Raw genomic sequence first — 16,856 nt, 5'->3', positions numbered from 1 at the left:
TCCCTGTTGGAGCATAATATTTCCCAGGGTTTCATCCTGCCTTTTCTGGCCATCCCACTAACCAAACGATCTTATGGCCAGACACCGTTTGCTGAGTGATGGCCTTGTTGGTCGACTGGCCGTTTCGAGATCCCAAGGCAGCTCATTCTAATGCCACCATGTGTGTGAATGAAGTTACATTCAGAAGTACAACTGGATCAATATCTAAACAACACCCCTCTCCCCGCCCCGCCCAGACGTTCTCCGCTGCATTCCATCCAGACACCGCTTGGGAGGGGACGCAGGAGAATGGAGAAGCTATTCCACTTGCTCTGGAGAAGGGCCCTTCCCTGACCTCTTTGCTGCCAGCCCCTTTGCATTCATGCCCGGGGTCTACTGGCCTAAGTTGCTCAGCTGGATGCAAGTCCTGAGGTGTATCCCAGGAAAGAGAGGCAGTGTCTACAGGCCAGATGCTGATGTTCTTATTCACCCTAAGTTGTGCCCGGCCCTTGCACGGTTCCCTAGAAATCAGTGGGACTGGTCAGAAGCGATGTTGCCAGTGGGCACAAGGGGCTTACAGTCCAGCCCTTTACACAACACGCCTGGGACAGCGGTCCTCTCAGCCCATGGCCGTTCACCTGTCACGCCCTGTGAGTTGCTGTATGTCCCATACAGCGTCAGGCGAACACTAACAGCCCTGGGAGCCTACGAGGCACGGTGCTATGTGATGCTAACTCTACTCTCTCCAACGCAGGTGGAGGAAGAAATTAAATCCGACCTCTACATGCTGTTCTTTCACATAGTCCAGCGTATCCCTGAGTACCTTATTCACCTGCAGGTAGGGCCAGCGCCTGCCTATTGCGCGGTAACCTCGGTACTCGGCAGCAGCGTTTATGCTGTGCGTTACTGCGTTCAGAGCTGGCCCTTGTGGCCACCCGGCAAAATCTCTGGGCCTTGGAAGCGGAAGCCGGTGCAGACGGGTCTCTAGCGGTGATTTCTCATGGCTTTTCACCCTGGGAATGCTCAGACCCTCGCACAACTGTGGGGGATGGGTCGGCTTCCGGGGACTGGGCCAGAGTTGCTAGGAGCTACTAGCCAACTACGTACAGCTGACTCGGCTCTTTGCCAAGTAGCCAGCAAGGTCTCCAGCCACAAAGTTGGTGGCTTAATAGTGTGCGAGACAGCCTGGCCTAGTGGGACTGGCCTGGAAGGGAAGGGTGCCTGTGTTCCAGGCCCTGCTCCGACATCAGCCCACTCCTTGCCCTCGGATGGTTCGCATCTTGTCCTGTTTAGCCGAGTTTCCCATTTTGGAAACAGAGCAGATGTGTCCCTGTGGGGTGGTGAGGCTGGGCCTAGGCCTGCTGGACAAATAGGGTGGGTGGGAGAGGAATGTAAGCCAGGGCATGGCTGGGGGAGAGCAGGGCCGTGAAGGAAGCGGAGAGAGAATGCAAACGGGACGGGAACAGCCTGCCGCCCGGCTGGCAGTGGGGTGGGTGGGTACAGGAACAGCAGAAGAGGATACCCGGGAAAGACACACAGGTTGGTGATGGCTATTGAGGGATGGGTAACCCTTTTCCTGACAGCTCCTGTTTCTCTGTCCCTGGGACACACACCAAGAGTAAACCCCCGACAAGGGAACCCCACACAGGCAGCACAGACATTGGGGGTGTTGCTGACCCTCCTCTGGATCCTCACGCTAGCGCTGTGCAGCCGGGCTGTGTGAGAACCAGGTCTTGGGCCTGTCTCAAAGGAAAGGCTGGCTCTGGCTTAGACCTCACGGGAGAAAGGCCGCAGCAGTGCTCTATGAAGGCCCAGAGAGCCTGAGGCATTAGTCTGAAGGCCCAGCCGCACTGTCCTGGCATTGTCCGAACGCCTGCCCGAAGAGCTCACGCAGAGCCCCGGGCCACTGGCCGATTCTTAGAACTAACCCTGGAAAACGCAAGGGCCTCGTCCAAGCCATCTGCTTCCCTTTGTGCCCCAGAACATCCTGAAGGTCACGGAGCAAGAGCACCCTGACTACTACCTGCTGCTGGTGTGCGTGCAGCGCTTCCGCGTTTTCATCTCGCACTACAGCCTGCTCTTCCAGTGCAACGAGGACCTGCTCATCCAGAAGCGGAAAAAGCTGAAGAAGTAAGTCTGGCACCAGGGCAGCCTTGCACGCTCAGGGAGAAACGATGGAGCGGGTGGGACCAGAGGGCTGGGATCTCAGTTGGGGTGCATGGGCCCACCCACTGGAGTGCCGTCAAATTAACCCCACCAGCTGAGGGTGCGTCTCGTTAGAGCAGAACATCCGTTCTCAAGTTTGGGATCAGATTTGGAGCAGCCGTGTCCTGGTGGCTCAGGAAAAGGAAAGAAGCTGCTTGTATGTGTTCTAGATCCGTGGTATCCAACTAGTTCACTATAGCGACTGCTGCTAGAGCAAACTAGCCACACTCAACCAGCCTAATGGCCACATGTGGCTAGCGTGTTGGACATACCAGCCATTTAAACAACTGACTCCTGGGTTTCATAGGCCTGCTCCACCCTAGAAAAATCACCCTGGTGCTGACTGCAGCTGGTAGCCGAGGACTCAGCTACAAGCCTCCAGGAAGTTAGCCACTGCTCGCTGAAATAGCTTTGCATGTGCCCAGAAGACCTCCTAGCACAAACAGACAAGACGGAGTTCTTGTCCCAGCAGACGGGAGCGGAGGCACTGGGGGTTAAGTAACTTGCTTGATGTGCTGCAGGAAGCCTGTGGCTGACTGGGAATCAAACCTAGATCTCCTAAGCCCCTGATAAGGGCCGGAGCCACAAAGCCAGCCCCCTTTCTCCCAAGCGGGGCTGTTACTGAAGTGATGAGCAAACTGGCCTTAAAAAATAACACCAGCCAAGCGGCTTCCCCTGATCTCGAGTCTCGTCCGCCTGGTGCCGTTGACTGGTGCTGCATTTCAATTCCTCCAGATCGTCCCTGGTGAAGCTGTACAAAGGCCTGGCTTCTCAGTGGGCCAGCGTCGGCCAGGAGGTTTCTCCGACACCCAGCACGACATCCATCCGAGACAGCGGCATCCATGCCGAAGAGCTGATGCAGTCGTTCCCAGCAGCCTCCTCTTCCAGCGCAGCAGCCATGTAAGCCTGTCGTCAGCCCGAAAAGGCCGGTCTTGCCCCCCCGCTCCCTCCAGCGCGTTTTGGCAGCAGCAACGTGCCACTAGAAATTGCCACGCATGCAGCGGTCGCATGGCCTCTTGAGGGGAGCACCCAGTGCCAGGTACTAACACTCTCCATGCGTTCCCAGGCGGAGGTACGTTCCCGGGGCAGCCTGGCCGAGAACTTGGAAAGTCTGGGGTAGGAGCAGAGGGACTGTAGTAGCCAATCAGGGGCCAGAGATTTGCATTAGCCCATGGGAGTTATTGCAGTCTGGTTGGCTAACAATGGCTGCCAGGTGGTCCAACAGGATTCAAATGTGCTATGGGCGAGGGCGACACGCTCGCGAGGGAGCAGGGTAACTGGAGGCCCACCCCTTTCTGGTCCAACCCGCGCTGCTTGGGAAACGAGCGAGGGCTTTCCAGGCGAGCGGCTGTAGCTCCTGAACAAGGAAGCCGGACCCTTGGGAACGCCCACTGGTTTTCGGCCAAAGCCTAATTCCTTTTTTGGGTTGACTCGCTCCCCCGCTCCCCCATCCCCTTTGGAAAATGCTGGTTTGTTGCCCTTCAACTCGCTTCTTGACTCCGCACGTGCTGGAAATTGCCCACGTGCATCATTTCAGCCCCAGGAAATCCTGGTCTGTGGCTCAAAACTCCTTGGGTGTATTTCGAATGGTTCAAATCGAAACCAAACATTTGGAAACGATTGAAACCAAATATCGTGATGGACGCGGCCCCCGTCCTCGGTCATTATCTACCCAGCTGGGGGATTTTCAGTTTGCAAAAAGCCTGGTCCCGCTCTCGGGATGATATTGTTTAAAGTCTCCGTTTGCTCAGGATGGGGAACCTGGAGGTGAGGGGCACCGGGGGCAGGGCGTGAGGGAGGCAGAGTGAGGCCTGGCGCCCGAGCTGGGGGGTGGCCACAGACTGTACAAGAGTAGGCGCTCTGAGGAGAGGGGCCTGGGGCTGTCCTCTTGCCCCAGCTCTGTGTGAGTGGGCGAGCTGCCCACACGCATGGAGTTATTGTAGAGGTGCTGGAACGGCCCCAGTGCCCAGCAGCCATGCCAGGGTTTCCGTGGCTCTGGGCTCCAGCTGCACACGGACCCGCAGTAACCAGAGGGCCCCTCCCCCACCAGCCTGGCCCTGCTGATGGCTGCTCTTTGCTGCACCCGGCCGGACGCTTGCGGCGCCCTCAGTAAGTCGCATTTGAGTAAGATAGCGGCCGGGCCAGCTTGCCACATGCATGCACACCACAGTTCCTTCTGCATTTCCTCCTCCTCTCCCCTCCTTTTTAAGGCATCTGATGCCACAGATGAAGAAGAGCCAGCCTGCGCTGATGGAGAACCTCCAGGCTGGGAAGCCGTCGGAGTGGGAAGTGGAGGCTAGAAAACACGAAAGGCCAGAGAACATCCTCACCTCGTCTCAGTTCTCCGAGCAGGAGCTAAAGGCCACGTCCATCTCCTTGCAAGCCATCCCGGAGATGGACTATGAAGCCCTCCCAGCGGATCCAATGGGAAACGCCGAGAGATCTGCCAGGACCTCCATGGAGCTGCTGCAAGACGCTAGGAGCTTTGCTCCGAGCTACGAAGAGCTGGACTACGGGGGGGAAGTTTTCACCCTGCCAGGTGCCTACGAGGAAGAGGCTTTTCCAGGCCTGGCTCTGTTTGAGAACTGCTCCCCTGCCTCCTCCGAATCCAGCCTCGATATTTGCTTTCTAAGGCCTATCAGCTTCACGGTGGAATCAGACAGGACCGATCACGCGGCCCCGCCGCCGCCGAAGAGCAGCAGCACGTACAAGCGGGAGGCGTTTCACGCCAAAGGCAAGCAGCTGAGCAGGTCCCTGAAGGAATTCCCCCGGAGCGCCGAGGGCGTGACCACCAGACTCTACAGCACCAGGAGCACCAGCAGCAGCCAGCTGCAGCACAAGCAGGAGAGAAGCGTGCAACCTCACCTGATCTCCGCAGCGTCTAGGAGCTCCCAGCGGAGCTACTTCCCCCCCCAGAGAGGGCTGGGGGAGAAACCGAGCTTTTTGGAAGTAAGGAGGCGGAAGTAGCAAAGCCACATTTTGCAGCAGGGTCAGAGAAACGTCTAGGGGAGAATGTTCCACATTTGCAGAGGCGGAGCCCTCCCGGCGCAGGCCCGCCAGGCGGTGCCCCGTTTGCACGCGGCGAGCAGGCTGCAGGTTCAGAGCCCACTCTTGAAAATCTGGCCCGTCGTGTGCGGCTGGCGTTCTTCTCCTGCTGTCACCGAGGCCCCACAGTCCACGTTCAGCCCCTGCAGCAAGCCTGTCCCTGGCGGACGGGCTGATTAACAAGGGCGCACCGCCCTTTGGAATGGGGCTCGGAGCCCCTCTGCTCGTACCAGCGGCTGCACTAAGACAAATGCGGCGAGGGCCAGATCCCTCGGCTGCCGTAAATCAGCACAGCTGCTGAGAAGCTGGCCCAGGGTCTCCAGCCTTTTTAACCACAAGGTCACGTTTGCAATGTAAGCCCTACCTCAAACCCAAATACCCTTCCCGCCCCTGCTCCGAGGCCACACCCTGCTCGCTCCATCGCCCCTCCTCACTCGGGTAAGGGGCTGGGGTGCAGGCTCTGGGCTTGGGCCAAGGAGTTTGGAGTGAGGGAGGGGCTCCCAGTTTAGCCCAGGGGCGAGGAGGGGTTTCAGGGTGCAAGCTCTGGGAAGGAGTTTGGGTGCAGCAGGACTCACGTCCAGGGCAGGAGGTGGTTCAGGGCTGGGACGGGTTCAGGAAGCAGGCTCTGACTGGGCACTGCTTCCAGGTGGTGGGGCAGTGGGCTTAAGGCAGGTTCATTCCTTCCCTGGCCTTGCGCCACTCCTGAGAGCAGCTGGCATGTACAGCCAGAACTCCATGGCACCATGTGCTGCCCCTTGTCCATAGGCACTGAGCCCACAGCTTCTCCATTGCTGAGCTGCAGGAGCTGCAGGAGCAGTGTCTGCAGGCAAGGGCAGCCTGTGGAGACCCCCTGCTTTGCCTCTCAGGGGCTGCAGGGACGTGCCAGCCTCTTCCAGGAGCAGCAATTCCCAGAGAGATAGTGACTCCAGCCACGACGGGTTCGGCATTCTAGAGCTCACTGCTCAAGGAATTACATTGAAGTGTGAGAGAGAAATGAAAGCGGTGAAATGCACGGAGCAGTCACACACCACCACTCCACCCATTGTGAGCAGTGACAGACGTAACAACCACCCCCCACGTGTGCTGGGTCTGGAGAGGAGCGTGAGGGACAGTGCGTGTGTGTGTGTGACAATGACAGACACACACAGCGTGACAGACGTTTGCTTTGCCAGGCTCCCTCCATCCCCCTCTCTCTGTGGAGACAGGGTACAGGAGTGGGGGGCAGGGACACCCTGACATCAGCCCCCCCTTCTCCGTCTCACACCCTGCACAGCAAGCAGGAGGCTCCGGGGGGCAGCTCCAAGGCGAAGGGCAGGAAGAGCATGACAGTTGGGGAGGGGCAGTTGAAGCGCTGGCACTTGAGAGCTTCCTGGCCAAGCCAGTCAGGATCCCCCATCAGAGGCGCCGAGATCGACTGGGAAAGGATCCCTGGTTGGTGGCCACTGCTCTAGCCCACTGGCAACTGATGCCTGCCTCTTGAGGCTGGGTGAAAAGGTGTTGGGCTGTGGACAGGGCCCCGGCTTGGTAGGAAGGGGCTGGCCTGGAACAGGGCATTGCACCAACCTCCCAGGCCCAGAGTGAGGTCAGGGCAGGGCAGCCCTGGACCCCCTTCCCATGAGGGCGTAGTTGCCGCCACTGCCCCTCCCAGGGGGGCCCCGTTGGCCTGTGAGCAGAGCTGGGGATGCTTGGCGGGAGGGAGGAGAGAACAAGGAGAGCCCTGGAATGGAGCGGACAGTGGAGACTGAAGCAGGGAGGGAGGAGGATGGCGGAGCGAGCGAGGCAGGGCCGAAAGCTGGGGAGCCGCCTGCGCGGGTGGCGTGAACAACACTCCTTGCCCCGGGGGCTTCTCGCGCCTTTCCGCAGTGGAGCACAAGGTGCGTCAGCCAAGGAGGCAGCACCCTGGCCCCCGCCATGCAAGCGGAGGAGCTGAGGTGCGGGGTGTGAAGTGACTTGCCCAAAGCCACTGGAAACAGAGTCCAGGGGCCAGGCCCGAGGCCACGCCGCTTAGTGCGGGGTGGAGGTGTGGGGGGCTGCCGCCTGCCCGGCAGCGAGGGGGATCAGCAGAAAGCAGCCCTGCGTGCTCAAGTACAGGGGGTGCCGCTCCCTGCAGGCGCATGCTCTGTCCTGGAGCAGCCGTAGCGCTTCCGACTCGCACCTTTCCGCCAAGCATCCCCAGCTCTGCACACAGAGCAGCGCCCTGCCCAGTGGATCCTGCATCAGGGTGCTGCCAGCTTTGGCACTCACGTCCGTGCATCGCGGGGCGTGGCCAGGGCAGCCGCAAATGGGCGTTAATGGCTCAGGGAGGTGTCACTGACACTCCTACGTGACAGTCCGTGTGCCTGTGCCAGCTGACCTCACACCAGGCCCCGCGATGCACGGACATGAGTGACAAAGCCGGCAGCACCCCGATGCAGGATCCCCTGGGCAGGGCGCTGCCGCCCTGTGCCCCTTGGCCCCAGAGCTCGCGTAGGGATTCAGAGCCCTTCCCGGCCAAGAGCTGCAGCCGTGGTAACAGGTACCTGATGTGGCTGGAAACAGTCGCGTGGTATCGAGGTTATTCTGCTCCCTCAGTTCTTCCTCGGTTCCTCCAGCTTTCCCGACCCCACTGGAACCGTGTGCGCAGGCCTCAATCCTGCAGGGGCTGAGCGATGGAGCGATCTACCCCCATAGACAACTGCGGAGTGGAAATACGGTGCAAATGTTTAACCGTGAGGGGAATTAACCACTGGAACAAGTGACCCAGGGCTGTGCTGAGCCTACGCTACTGGCAAGTCTGAAATCAGATTGGACGCTCCGCTAAGATAAGCTGTAGTGCAAACAGGAGTTAGTGCAGGGAAATCTCTGGCCTGCGCTAGGCAGGAGTGAAGGCTAAACGATCACAGAGCTCCCTTCTGGCCTTGCAATCTCTGCAACCAGACTCCTCAGCACGGCCTGGCTTTCGGGTGTCTCCACTTCCTCCGTGCAGAGCGGAGGAGGGCGCAAGTGCTGGTTAACCCATCTTTTCCATTTTAGGAGCTCCACACAGAAGACAACACCAGGTTCTGCCCAAAGGATGACAACGAACAAACATCCTTCAGCGAGCGCAACCCGCGGCAGGAGCCCAAAGGGGGCTTCCGGAGCTCCTTCCGCAAGCTCTTCAAAAAGAAATGAGCAGCCCAGCGGGAGGCGGGCAGGGAGCGCGCAGACCGGACACAGGCCAGGGCCACCACAAGAGAGAAGAAGGGGGGAGGTTTCACTGCTCAGCGTCTGGCTCTCCCTAAGACAGTGGAGGGGTGCGCGGTCAATCCAAATCAAGATGATTAGGGGTAGGCAACAGGGACCCACTGATCCCTCACCCCAAACCTACGCTCCACTTTCCGCCAGCTCCCGCCCGCAATCGCCTTTGTCCTTTCCGCCCCGGCCCTGCGAGGCCCCAGAGCGGCAGCGCCCGCACGAGAGGCGCCTTTGCAGGCTCTCAGCTCGACTGGAAGCGGAAGGAACTTCCAAAGCCATTAAAGAACGTGGCTGAACAGGATCCCCCACTCGGTACTGCATGGCTGAGCGGCTCTGACCAGCGCTGAGCTTTGGCTGGACCCTGGCTCACCATCTCTGGCAGCTCCGCAGTAACTTTTCTTCGGCAAGTCCCTCCCGATCCTGTCAGTGCTGTAGCAACGGCTGCTCTTGCTGCCCCGTTTCTTGGGAGATCTTATTCGTGGGACGGCAGCCCTTGGCAATCATGGCCCCACTGTGCGAGGCATTTAGTCACGTGTGTAGTTTATAGGCTCTGCCCCGCCCCATTTTTGGGGGGAGCGGGGACTACAGAAAACTCGGCACGGGGACGGTCTCTCACTGCGTCTGTAAGACCAGGTCCAACGGGATGTGATCTTGTTGAGCCATCTCATGCAACTGTGGTTAGTAACTGTGGCTATGTGACAGCTCCACACCTCCCCTGGCCTACAGGGTAATATTGCGAACTAACTGGGATTGGTTAACTCCACCCATCCCCAGGTACAAGCCATGATTTTTCCCCCTCTCCCGCGGCCGTGCTGTGGCAAACCCTTAGCTCAGAAACGACAGCTGCACAGGAAGTTACCTTCTGCCCTTCAGTTGCAATGAGAGAAGGAGCCGCAGGAAAACTGGGCCTTTCCTGGGTGCTTTATGTATGAGCTTTGGCAGCAAGAACGGTTGGTTATGTAGGGCTGTAGCCCCAGAGGCAGTTTATTGTTTCTGTTACTCTAGCACCTCTGGTGCCACCTGGGATGGGACCCCGTTGTCCTTGGTGCTGTACAGACAGCGTAAGAGACAGCTCCCGGCCCTTCCCCGACAAGCTAATCGTCAAGGCAGACGTGAGCATCACAGGGTGCAGGAAAGGCGCAGAACGTACAAGTAGAGCTCCCAAATCACAGAGCCATAAGGCTGCATGGGTCTCTTGCAGCTTTTCCCGGGCTACTTGCACTAGGAGACTGCAAAAGTGACATATGGGACCACAGCCTTAAACAGCGACCTGGCCCGTCCCACAGCCACCTTGGGATTGGCCCCATGGTATGGCTGGGGTGTGGGAAATGTGGCCAGGTTGAAATCTGGCTATAGACAAAGAAAGGAGGAACCCTCCGAGAAAAAATACTCTTGTGTCTTCTCAGTTTTCCCTCTATTAGCATAATAATAATGATTATTGTTCATGTGTAGTGCCATAGCCCCTAGGAACTCTAGTCATGGACCAGGAACCCGGTGCTAGGCGCTGTATGAACACAGAACAAAAGGACAGTGCACGCCCCAAGGAGCTTGCAATACAGGAGTTGATAGATGGATGCAGACAGGGGAGCATAAGGACAGTTCGACTGTCCTGTTCAGCACGATCAGCCGGGGTCTCCCCACACCAGCTGCCTAACAATCAGGGCAGGGGACGTTTTGAGGAAGACAATGGGGTAGCTTTGTGGGTGCCTACAGAAGGCTCCTCCCCCATGTGAGGGGCAACAAGGCAGAAAGCACGAAGAGGCTTGTTTGCGAATGTAACAAGTGGGCAGTGAAGGCTGGTATCCCAGGCCAATCAGAGTGGGAGTCAGCATTTCAGAGTAAATAAGAGATGAGGGGGAGGGGGAGAGAGGCCCTGAAGGGCCTAGAAAGTTTATGGCAAGTAGTTTGAGAGAAAGGGAGCAAGGAAGGGTTGCAAAGAGGGGTGACGTGGTCCAAGAGACAGCCTAGGACGCTGATCTCTGCAGTAGCATTCGGCGTGGCTATGACCAGGACAAGGTGACATAGTCACGGCGAGAGAAGGACGTGGCAATAATCAAGCGGGAGGTTATGAGAGCTTGGATGAAAGTTCTAGCAGGCTCAGGAAAGGCCATACCTTAGGCCTGGTCTATACTGGGATGGTGCAGAAAGAACCTACAAGATTTAGACAGCCTGGAAGTGAAGGGTTAGAAAGAGATCCCAGGTGAAGATGACTCTTGCAAGCTTGAGTAACAGGCAAGATGGTGGTGTCTCCAGCAACTGAGAAAGCGGGACGGTTCGCAGGGTGAGGGGGGAGACAAGGAGCTCTGTTTTAGTCAAGTTTAGCTGCAGCTGCTGGCTGCGCACCTGTGAAGAGATGCCAGAGAGCCCGGGTAAGATTCTGTTTTGGACAGAGTCACTGGCCCAGAGATGATAGAGGGCTTTGTGTTTAGATGAGATTGCCCAGCAAAAGCTGTAGAGAAGGGAGCCAAGGATAGAGCCCTGTGGGACGCAGGGTCAGATTAACGAGATTGGAGGGCAAGGGCTAGTGTTTTTTGGAGGCCTCCACAAATTGAGAGCAAAAAAAGGACCCGTTTATGACAATCAACAAGTCACGTATGTTACTGAACAAACACACAAAAATCAAAGACAATGAACAGATTATACACTTCCTGGACAAACATAAAACATTGAGTCAAATGAAAATTGTACTTGTTGAAATGGACATTTTGTGAGCTTTGAGAGCTGCAAATTGAGTTATTATATCCTCAGATGACAACACTCCACGTAGATCTCATTCATTTGGCATGATCATAAGAGCATTAAGCTTCATTTCTAACTGTAGTTGACTAAAGCATTTTTTTTTAAATAAGACAGGCTTAGAGAACAATTGTTCAGCTTGCCAGCTGGCAATAGGCCCAATCAAATACAGTCTCAACAAGAGGACACTTAGGAAGACATTACACAGTTTTTGTCTTGTAAAAATGTGACGATTCACCGTTGCTTATAAATGCTGAAATGATGCATTTCAGTGAAAGGGCTGGGCTCTAGATCACCCGGGAAAGTGTCGGGCAATGCCTGAGTGCATGTTTGCATCTCCTCTTGGTGCTTGTTCAAGAAACATCAAGAAGCCAAATTTTGCAGATAGTTCAGCATAACATTCACTTCTCTTTCATTCTGAACTGACTTTATCAAGGAGAACAAAAACATTCAACCTCATATGACCGTCTTTCTGGAAGGGTCACTTTTGCCATCTGGAAACATTTGTTTTACAGAACATTTGTATTCTTCATGGTAGGACTCATCTTCACTTCCCAATTTTCTGCTTGTCTATCAAAAATTGTCAACATTGAGCCTGTGACCTCGTGAGAAATTTCTGCAAGGATGTCAGCAAGGGAACAGCAATGACGAGATCCAGGCCTGGCTTTTGAAGCTTTACATTAGTGTCGTCAAACGTAGCGTGTCAGTCTATAACAGGGCTACTCAACATGCGGCCTGTTTGTTTGCGGCCCGCAGTGCACTTTGGGTTTACACAGGGCTCAACACGGGGCTTGCAGGTGGGAGCCAGAAAAAGTCGTCAATATAATGGTTATCTGTTGATATGGGTTTTAGTAGTTAAATTCCTGGGCTGTCATTGCTCATTAGAAATGCTGTCATATGGGTGGAAATGGGGTAAATATTGTATTTTATTAATATCAGCAGAACTGACTTAAATGGGGCCTCTGTGTTGTGTAGTGTTGCCTTTATCTTTGCATTCATGCACGTCAGTGTAAAAGAAGCTATTTGCATATATTTGCATGTCTATTTACATGTATGTGCAACCACACTTAAGTTGCGACCCTCGGCATGTGCTGAGAGTATCATTGTGGCCCCCCAGGGCATCCAAAGTTGAGTAGCCCCGGTCTAGAAGAAACTCATAACTGCAGTAAGCACATTTCCTTGTACGACTATCATGCCTTTCTTCCAGTTTTGCCAGTTTTCCTTGTTTCCTTCAAACACTGAATGCCGTCATTGTCCACTGCCACCGTTTCATAAGATTCAGCGACAGCACTATCTTGTCTCCAAGAGGGTTTTTAGGGCAAAGATTGTCCTTGTTCACGTCTGATAACGTTGCCCAGGGACTGCCATTGCGTGACGTCACATTAAAAAAAAATAGTTTCTGAGCAAACTAGAAAAGGTTTTGGTTTCCATGCAGAAATCAGTGCCACAAATTTTAAGCAAATTCAAACAATGAGCTGGGCATGGCGCACACAGTTAGTGGGCTTAGTTAGCAACTGAATTTGAAGAACTTCATACTTTCCAGACATGGCAAGAGTGGCCATACTGGGTCAGAGCATCTAGTCCAGTGTCCTGCCTGCCGACAGCAGCCAATGCCACTGTTACCTCTGGTATCAGATGGCTGATCTCTGAAATCTTCAACAGCCATGTTTTGTGTGTCCAATAAAGACGTCACCGTCTGGAGAGCGACTTGCCTGTGTGGCTTTCAGCTGGTAGACACTCAACTCAAACTCGGATGTAGCGCCATGGGAGCAGCCATGTGAAATGATGTAACAGATAAGCTGGAGTGATAGCAGGACTTCAGGGCGCTGCCACAGAGGAGCATTTCACCGGTTTGACTTCAGTTGCAATGAATTCCAAACCGTGTGTTTCATTAGCTCAATGAACTTGCCACAGATTGGTTTTGACAGCGATGGTGGAAGACCTTTCCTGTTTCTCAGTGCTTCACGTGCTCACTTAGAAATGGGTCAAATTTGGCGATGCTTCCAAGAATACTGAGATTGTTTCTTTTTCTGAGGAGAGTTGATAACTTTCTCCCTTCTCGAAATGCTCATCACCTTCAATGACAGGCTTAACAACTATCACAATACATCTTAAAACTTCCTTCCAGTAAGCCCTTTGCACTAGAAGCAACTGGACCAAATCCCTGTCAAACCGATGTTTGCCTTGCAAGTCTGCTACCTATTGTGACATTCCACACTGGTTTCTTGAGAACAAAACCCCTCCTCTTTTTTTCCCTCCCATTTGGAAATGCCTGGGATTATCAGGCAATTAAAAGGCTGCACGTGAAAAAGAATAGTGCTATGGATTTACAATCCCTGAACCTTACCATTTGGGAGTTTTTTGTTCAAAAGGAAAAGGGAAGCGGTATCAGTTATGACATTTATACTGCCACTCAGAAATTCTAAATTTGTCACTGAAATTCTGAAAACAGCCTCGACCTTTCTTGATACCCTGGGTGCAAAACGCCTCCATTATAAAAGAAGATCATTTACCTGGCTCTTGGTCAGTGGTAACCGTATCCGTTTTATCACTACTGCTCTCTCCACCTCCTCTTCTGAATCATCTTTTCCATCCTCACTGTTACTGTGGATGCCAGGAACACTTTCCTTTACTTCCGCCCTCTCTGGTAGCCGTATCTTCACTTCATCAGTTTCTGAGAAGGCTGCTTTGGGAGAGGGTTCCGAGTCAATACTTGCAGACAAGGAGTAAGTTTGGGCAAGGTGCTTACAGGTTTCTCTCTTTCTAACGTAGCTTGCCATCCCTCTGCTCCACTTGGAAATTGCAACCAGCTGTCTCATTGAAATGAGGGTAAAACGACACCAAAGTAATATTGGGTGATGCTACTGTGAGTGGCTGGCCCTGGGAGATCGGTGCCACCAATTCACACGCCATTGTCAATGACTGAAAATGTGAAAAGATTACATTTTAACCGTGAAAGTTTGAAAAACTGAGACAAAATCAGTGTCAGGCAGGGACAAATGGTTATTTTGTTCTTTTAAGTGTTAGCCTGAATATGATCCAAACCTGCCTGATCTAGAGGATGTATTTCAAGAATCGGAGGTCTGAGGCTGCAGCCCTGTCAGTCTGCCCTGGTGGAAACCGCGTGGAAAGATGGCAAGGGGAGGAGCAGGATCCTCCAAAGGCCATGCTGAAGGAGCGATTACGGCAGCAGGAGGAGAACCGGGAGTGGGCAGAGCCAGAAAAGGACACGATTTCTAGAAGAACATCATGCTCAACTGTGTTGAAGGCCACTGAGAGGCCAAGAAGGCTGAGGACACCATATTGGTTCTGAGACTTGGCAAAGAAGAAATCTTCAGCGAGGGCGGTTTCGGTGGAGTGCAAGTCAGACCGGAGTGGGTTTAGGTTGAACCTGGCGGACAGGCACTGCAGACAGCGACTGCAGATGGCAACAAGCTTAATAACACAAGGGAGAAGAGCGAGGGGGCAGGAGTTGTGCAGCATGTGGGACCAAGATGGGAGGGCCTAGTACATGTCTGTATTGGGAGGAGAGGTGCTGGGCAGGATGGGGTCTCCAAGGTCAGTGGAGGGGTCAGAGGTGGAGAGCAGGAGGAGCAAGTTGGATAGAGAAGAGAGGGGGAAAGATCCGATCCGATCAACCTCCTACCAGTGCAATTCCCAGCTCCCCAGGCTGGCAAAGCAACTGACACTTGCTGGCTTGGCCCCTTTTCACTTGTCTATGGACGCTGCAGATCACCAGCTGGCACCGCGCCGTCAGGCTCGCCCAGTCTGGGGGGAGCTGCAGCCAATGGCGGTGCTGTGCATGGGACGGAGGTGGGACTCCCCACTGCAGCTAGCTCAGCGATCATAGGGGCTCCGGCCCCCGCTCTGCTGCATCGCACGAGAGCTGCTCCTCTTGTCCGCATCCAGACACCGACATGGAAACTGACTGTTGGACCCCAAACAGAAACGGGGAAATGTCCATGTGGGGCAAAATACTCTGTTTTGGCAAAACCCACCCCACAGTGTGTTCCCCTGGTAACAAGCTTTCCATTCCATGGTTTCTGTTCGGAAGACACAAGGGAAGACGCCGGCAGGAACATCTGAGGACAAATCCAGTTGTTTTAGGAATTGCCTGAAATTTAGCAAAGTAATTGGTGGTTTTGGGTCAGTGCTTCTCTTTATGCCCCATGCATCCAGCACCTCCCTGCCCCCAACTGCAGGCCAGGCCGTCCTCAGCATCGTTCAGAGCAGCGCTGGGCCAGCGTGCATGAGCACCAGTCCAGTTGGGTGCCCTTCAATGCTGCATTAGCAAGGCGGGAGCTGGTGCCAAGACACACCTGTCAATCAATGTACCCAATGCTTTCCAGACGCAGACACAGTCACAGACACAGACCGTGACCCTTCTCCCGCCTTCTAGAGGGGAGGAGATGAATCAAGACTCACAGATGCAGGACTGCAAGGCAGGGAGGGACGTCACTAAGGAAAGCGCTGGAGGAGATTGCTTGGCACAGATGGGCTAAGAGTGCACACCAGGGCCAGCATGACACAGAGTGTTTACGTTGTGTCCTTGTTTTTAGCTGCAGTAAGAAGGACTTGGAGAAATAGAAGAGGGTCCAGAGAAGAGCAACAAAAATGCCTGAAGCTCTAGAGAACATGAGCTACGAGGGAAGGCTGAGAGAATTGGGTTTGTTTAAGCTTAGAAAAGGGAAGACTGAGAGGAGACATGAGAGTGGCTTTCAAGTATCTGAAAGGGAGGAGGGAGGAGTCTCCTTGGCGTTTGAGGACAGGACAAGAAGCAATGGGCTTAAACTGCAGCAAGGCCAGGTTGGACATCAGGAAAAACTTCCTGCCTGTCAGGATGGTCAAACACTGGAATAAGTTGCCCGGGGAGGTTGTGGAATCTCCATCACTGGAGATATTAAGAGCAAGCTAGACACCTGTCAGGGACGATCTAGAGTAGACAGTGCTGGGTCCTGCCGTGAGGGCAGGGGACTGGACTCAACCTCTCGAGGTCCCTTCCCGTTCTGCGATTCTGATTCCTGTCTCGCTTTCCTGGGACGGGTGCCCTGCGTAACATCAGGTGAACACCAGTGTCTGTGGGACCTGACAGCCTTTCATTCAGACACTCTCTGCCCAGCTGTATGGGCAGCCCCACCGACGGGGGAAAGGGGTAGTTGCCACAGGACCTGGTGATTCAAAGAGGCCCAGGGCTCAGCCACTGCAGCAGTGGTGCCTGGAGCTCCGGGCCCTTTCGCTGTGCTGCATGCCCCGGGCGGAGCTGAGGGCTCTGTGGGGAGATGGTGTGGTGTGCCGCAGGGGGTGTGGAGGACTGGCTGCTCCAGCCCCACCCATTCTGCCCAAGGCCCTGCCCCTTTTGGGAGTGCAGATCCCCCCCCTCCCACTTTGCCCAGGGGTGGGCAGAAGCTGTTGGCATCCCTGTGTGTGGGGAGGCACATTGCACTGCGGAGGATTTTCAGCTGCATCAGGAATGTACCATGGTACCAGTTGCCCAGGTATCTGCTGCTTGTGCCTTTAGGTCTCCTGCATGAACAGGCCTCTCCCTTCCATAGTGCCAAGCAGCTTACAGCTCCTGAGAGCACCAAAGAGCCGGCACCAGCAGAAACCTGGGGAAGGGGGGAGCCCAGTAACAGCGCCTGGGTCAGGAGAGGGGAGGCTCTCTCACAATGGCGAGGCTG

General features: G+C 54.9%; 1 protein-coding gene across 4 annotated transcripts in view; it reads left to right on the top strand.

Moving 5' to 3' along the window:
• ARHGEF33 (Rho guanine nucleotide exchange factor 33) overlaps positions 1–16,847 on the top strand; it is a 63,244-nt gene extending 46,397 nt beyond the window's left edge. For all 4 annotated transcript variants that reach the window (XM_075925823.1, XM_006116252.4, XM_075925824.1 and 1 more), the window contains 5 exons: positions 734–817; positions 1,961–2,109; positions 2,920–3,084; positions 4,395–5,133; positions 8,242–16,847. In XM_075925823.1, coding sequence (XP_075781938.1) covers positions 734–817; positions 1,961–2,109; positions 2,920–3,084; positions 4,395–5,133; positions 8,242–8,379 — 1,275 coding nt within the window. In that variant the 3' untranslated portion in view covers positions 8,380–16,847. The remainder of the gene's footprint in view (positions 1–733; positions 818–1,960; positions 2,110–2,919; positions 3,085–4,394; positions 5,134–8,241) is intronic.
• The last annotated feature ends 9 nt before the right edge of the window (positions 16,848–16,856 follow it).

Source organism: Pelodiscus sinensis, chromosome 3 (assembly GCF_049634645.1).
Source record: "Pelodiscus sinensis isolate JC-2024 chromosome 3, ASM4963464v1, whole genome shotgun sequence".
Taxonomy (NCBI): domain Eukaryota; kingdom Metazoa; phylum Chordata; order Testudines; family Trionychidae; genus Pelodiscus; species Pelodiscus sinensis.
This window is presented reverse-complemented; position numbering and strand designations above follow the sequence as displayed.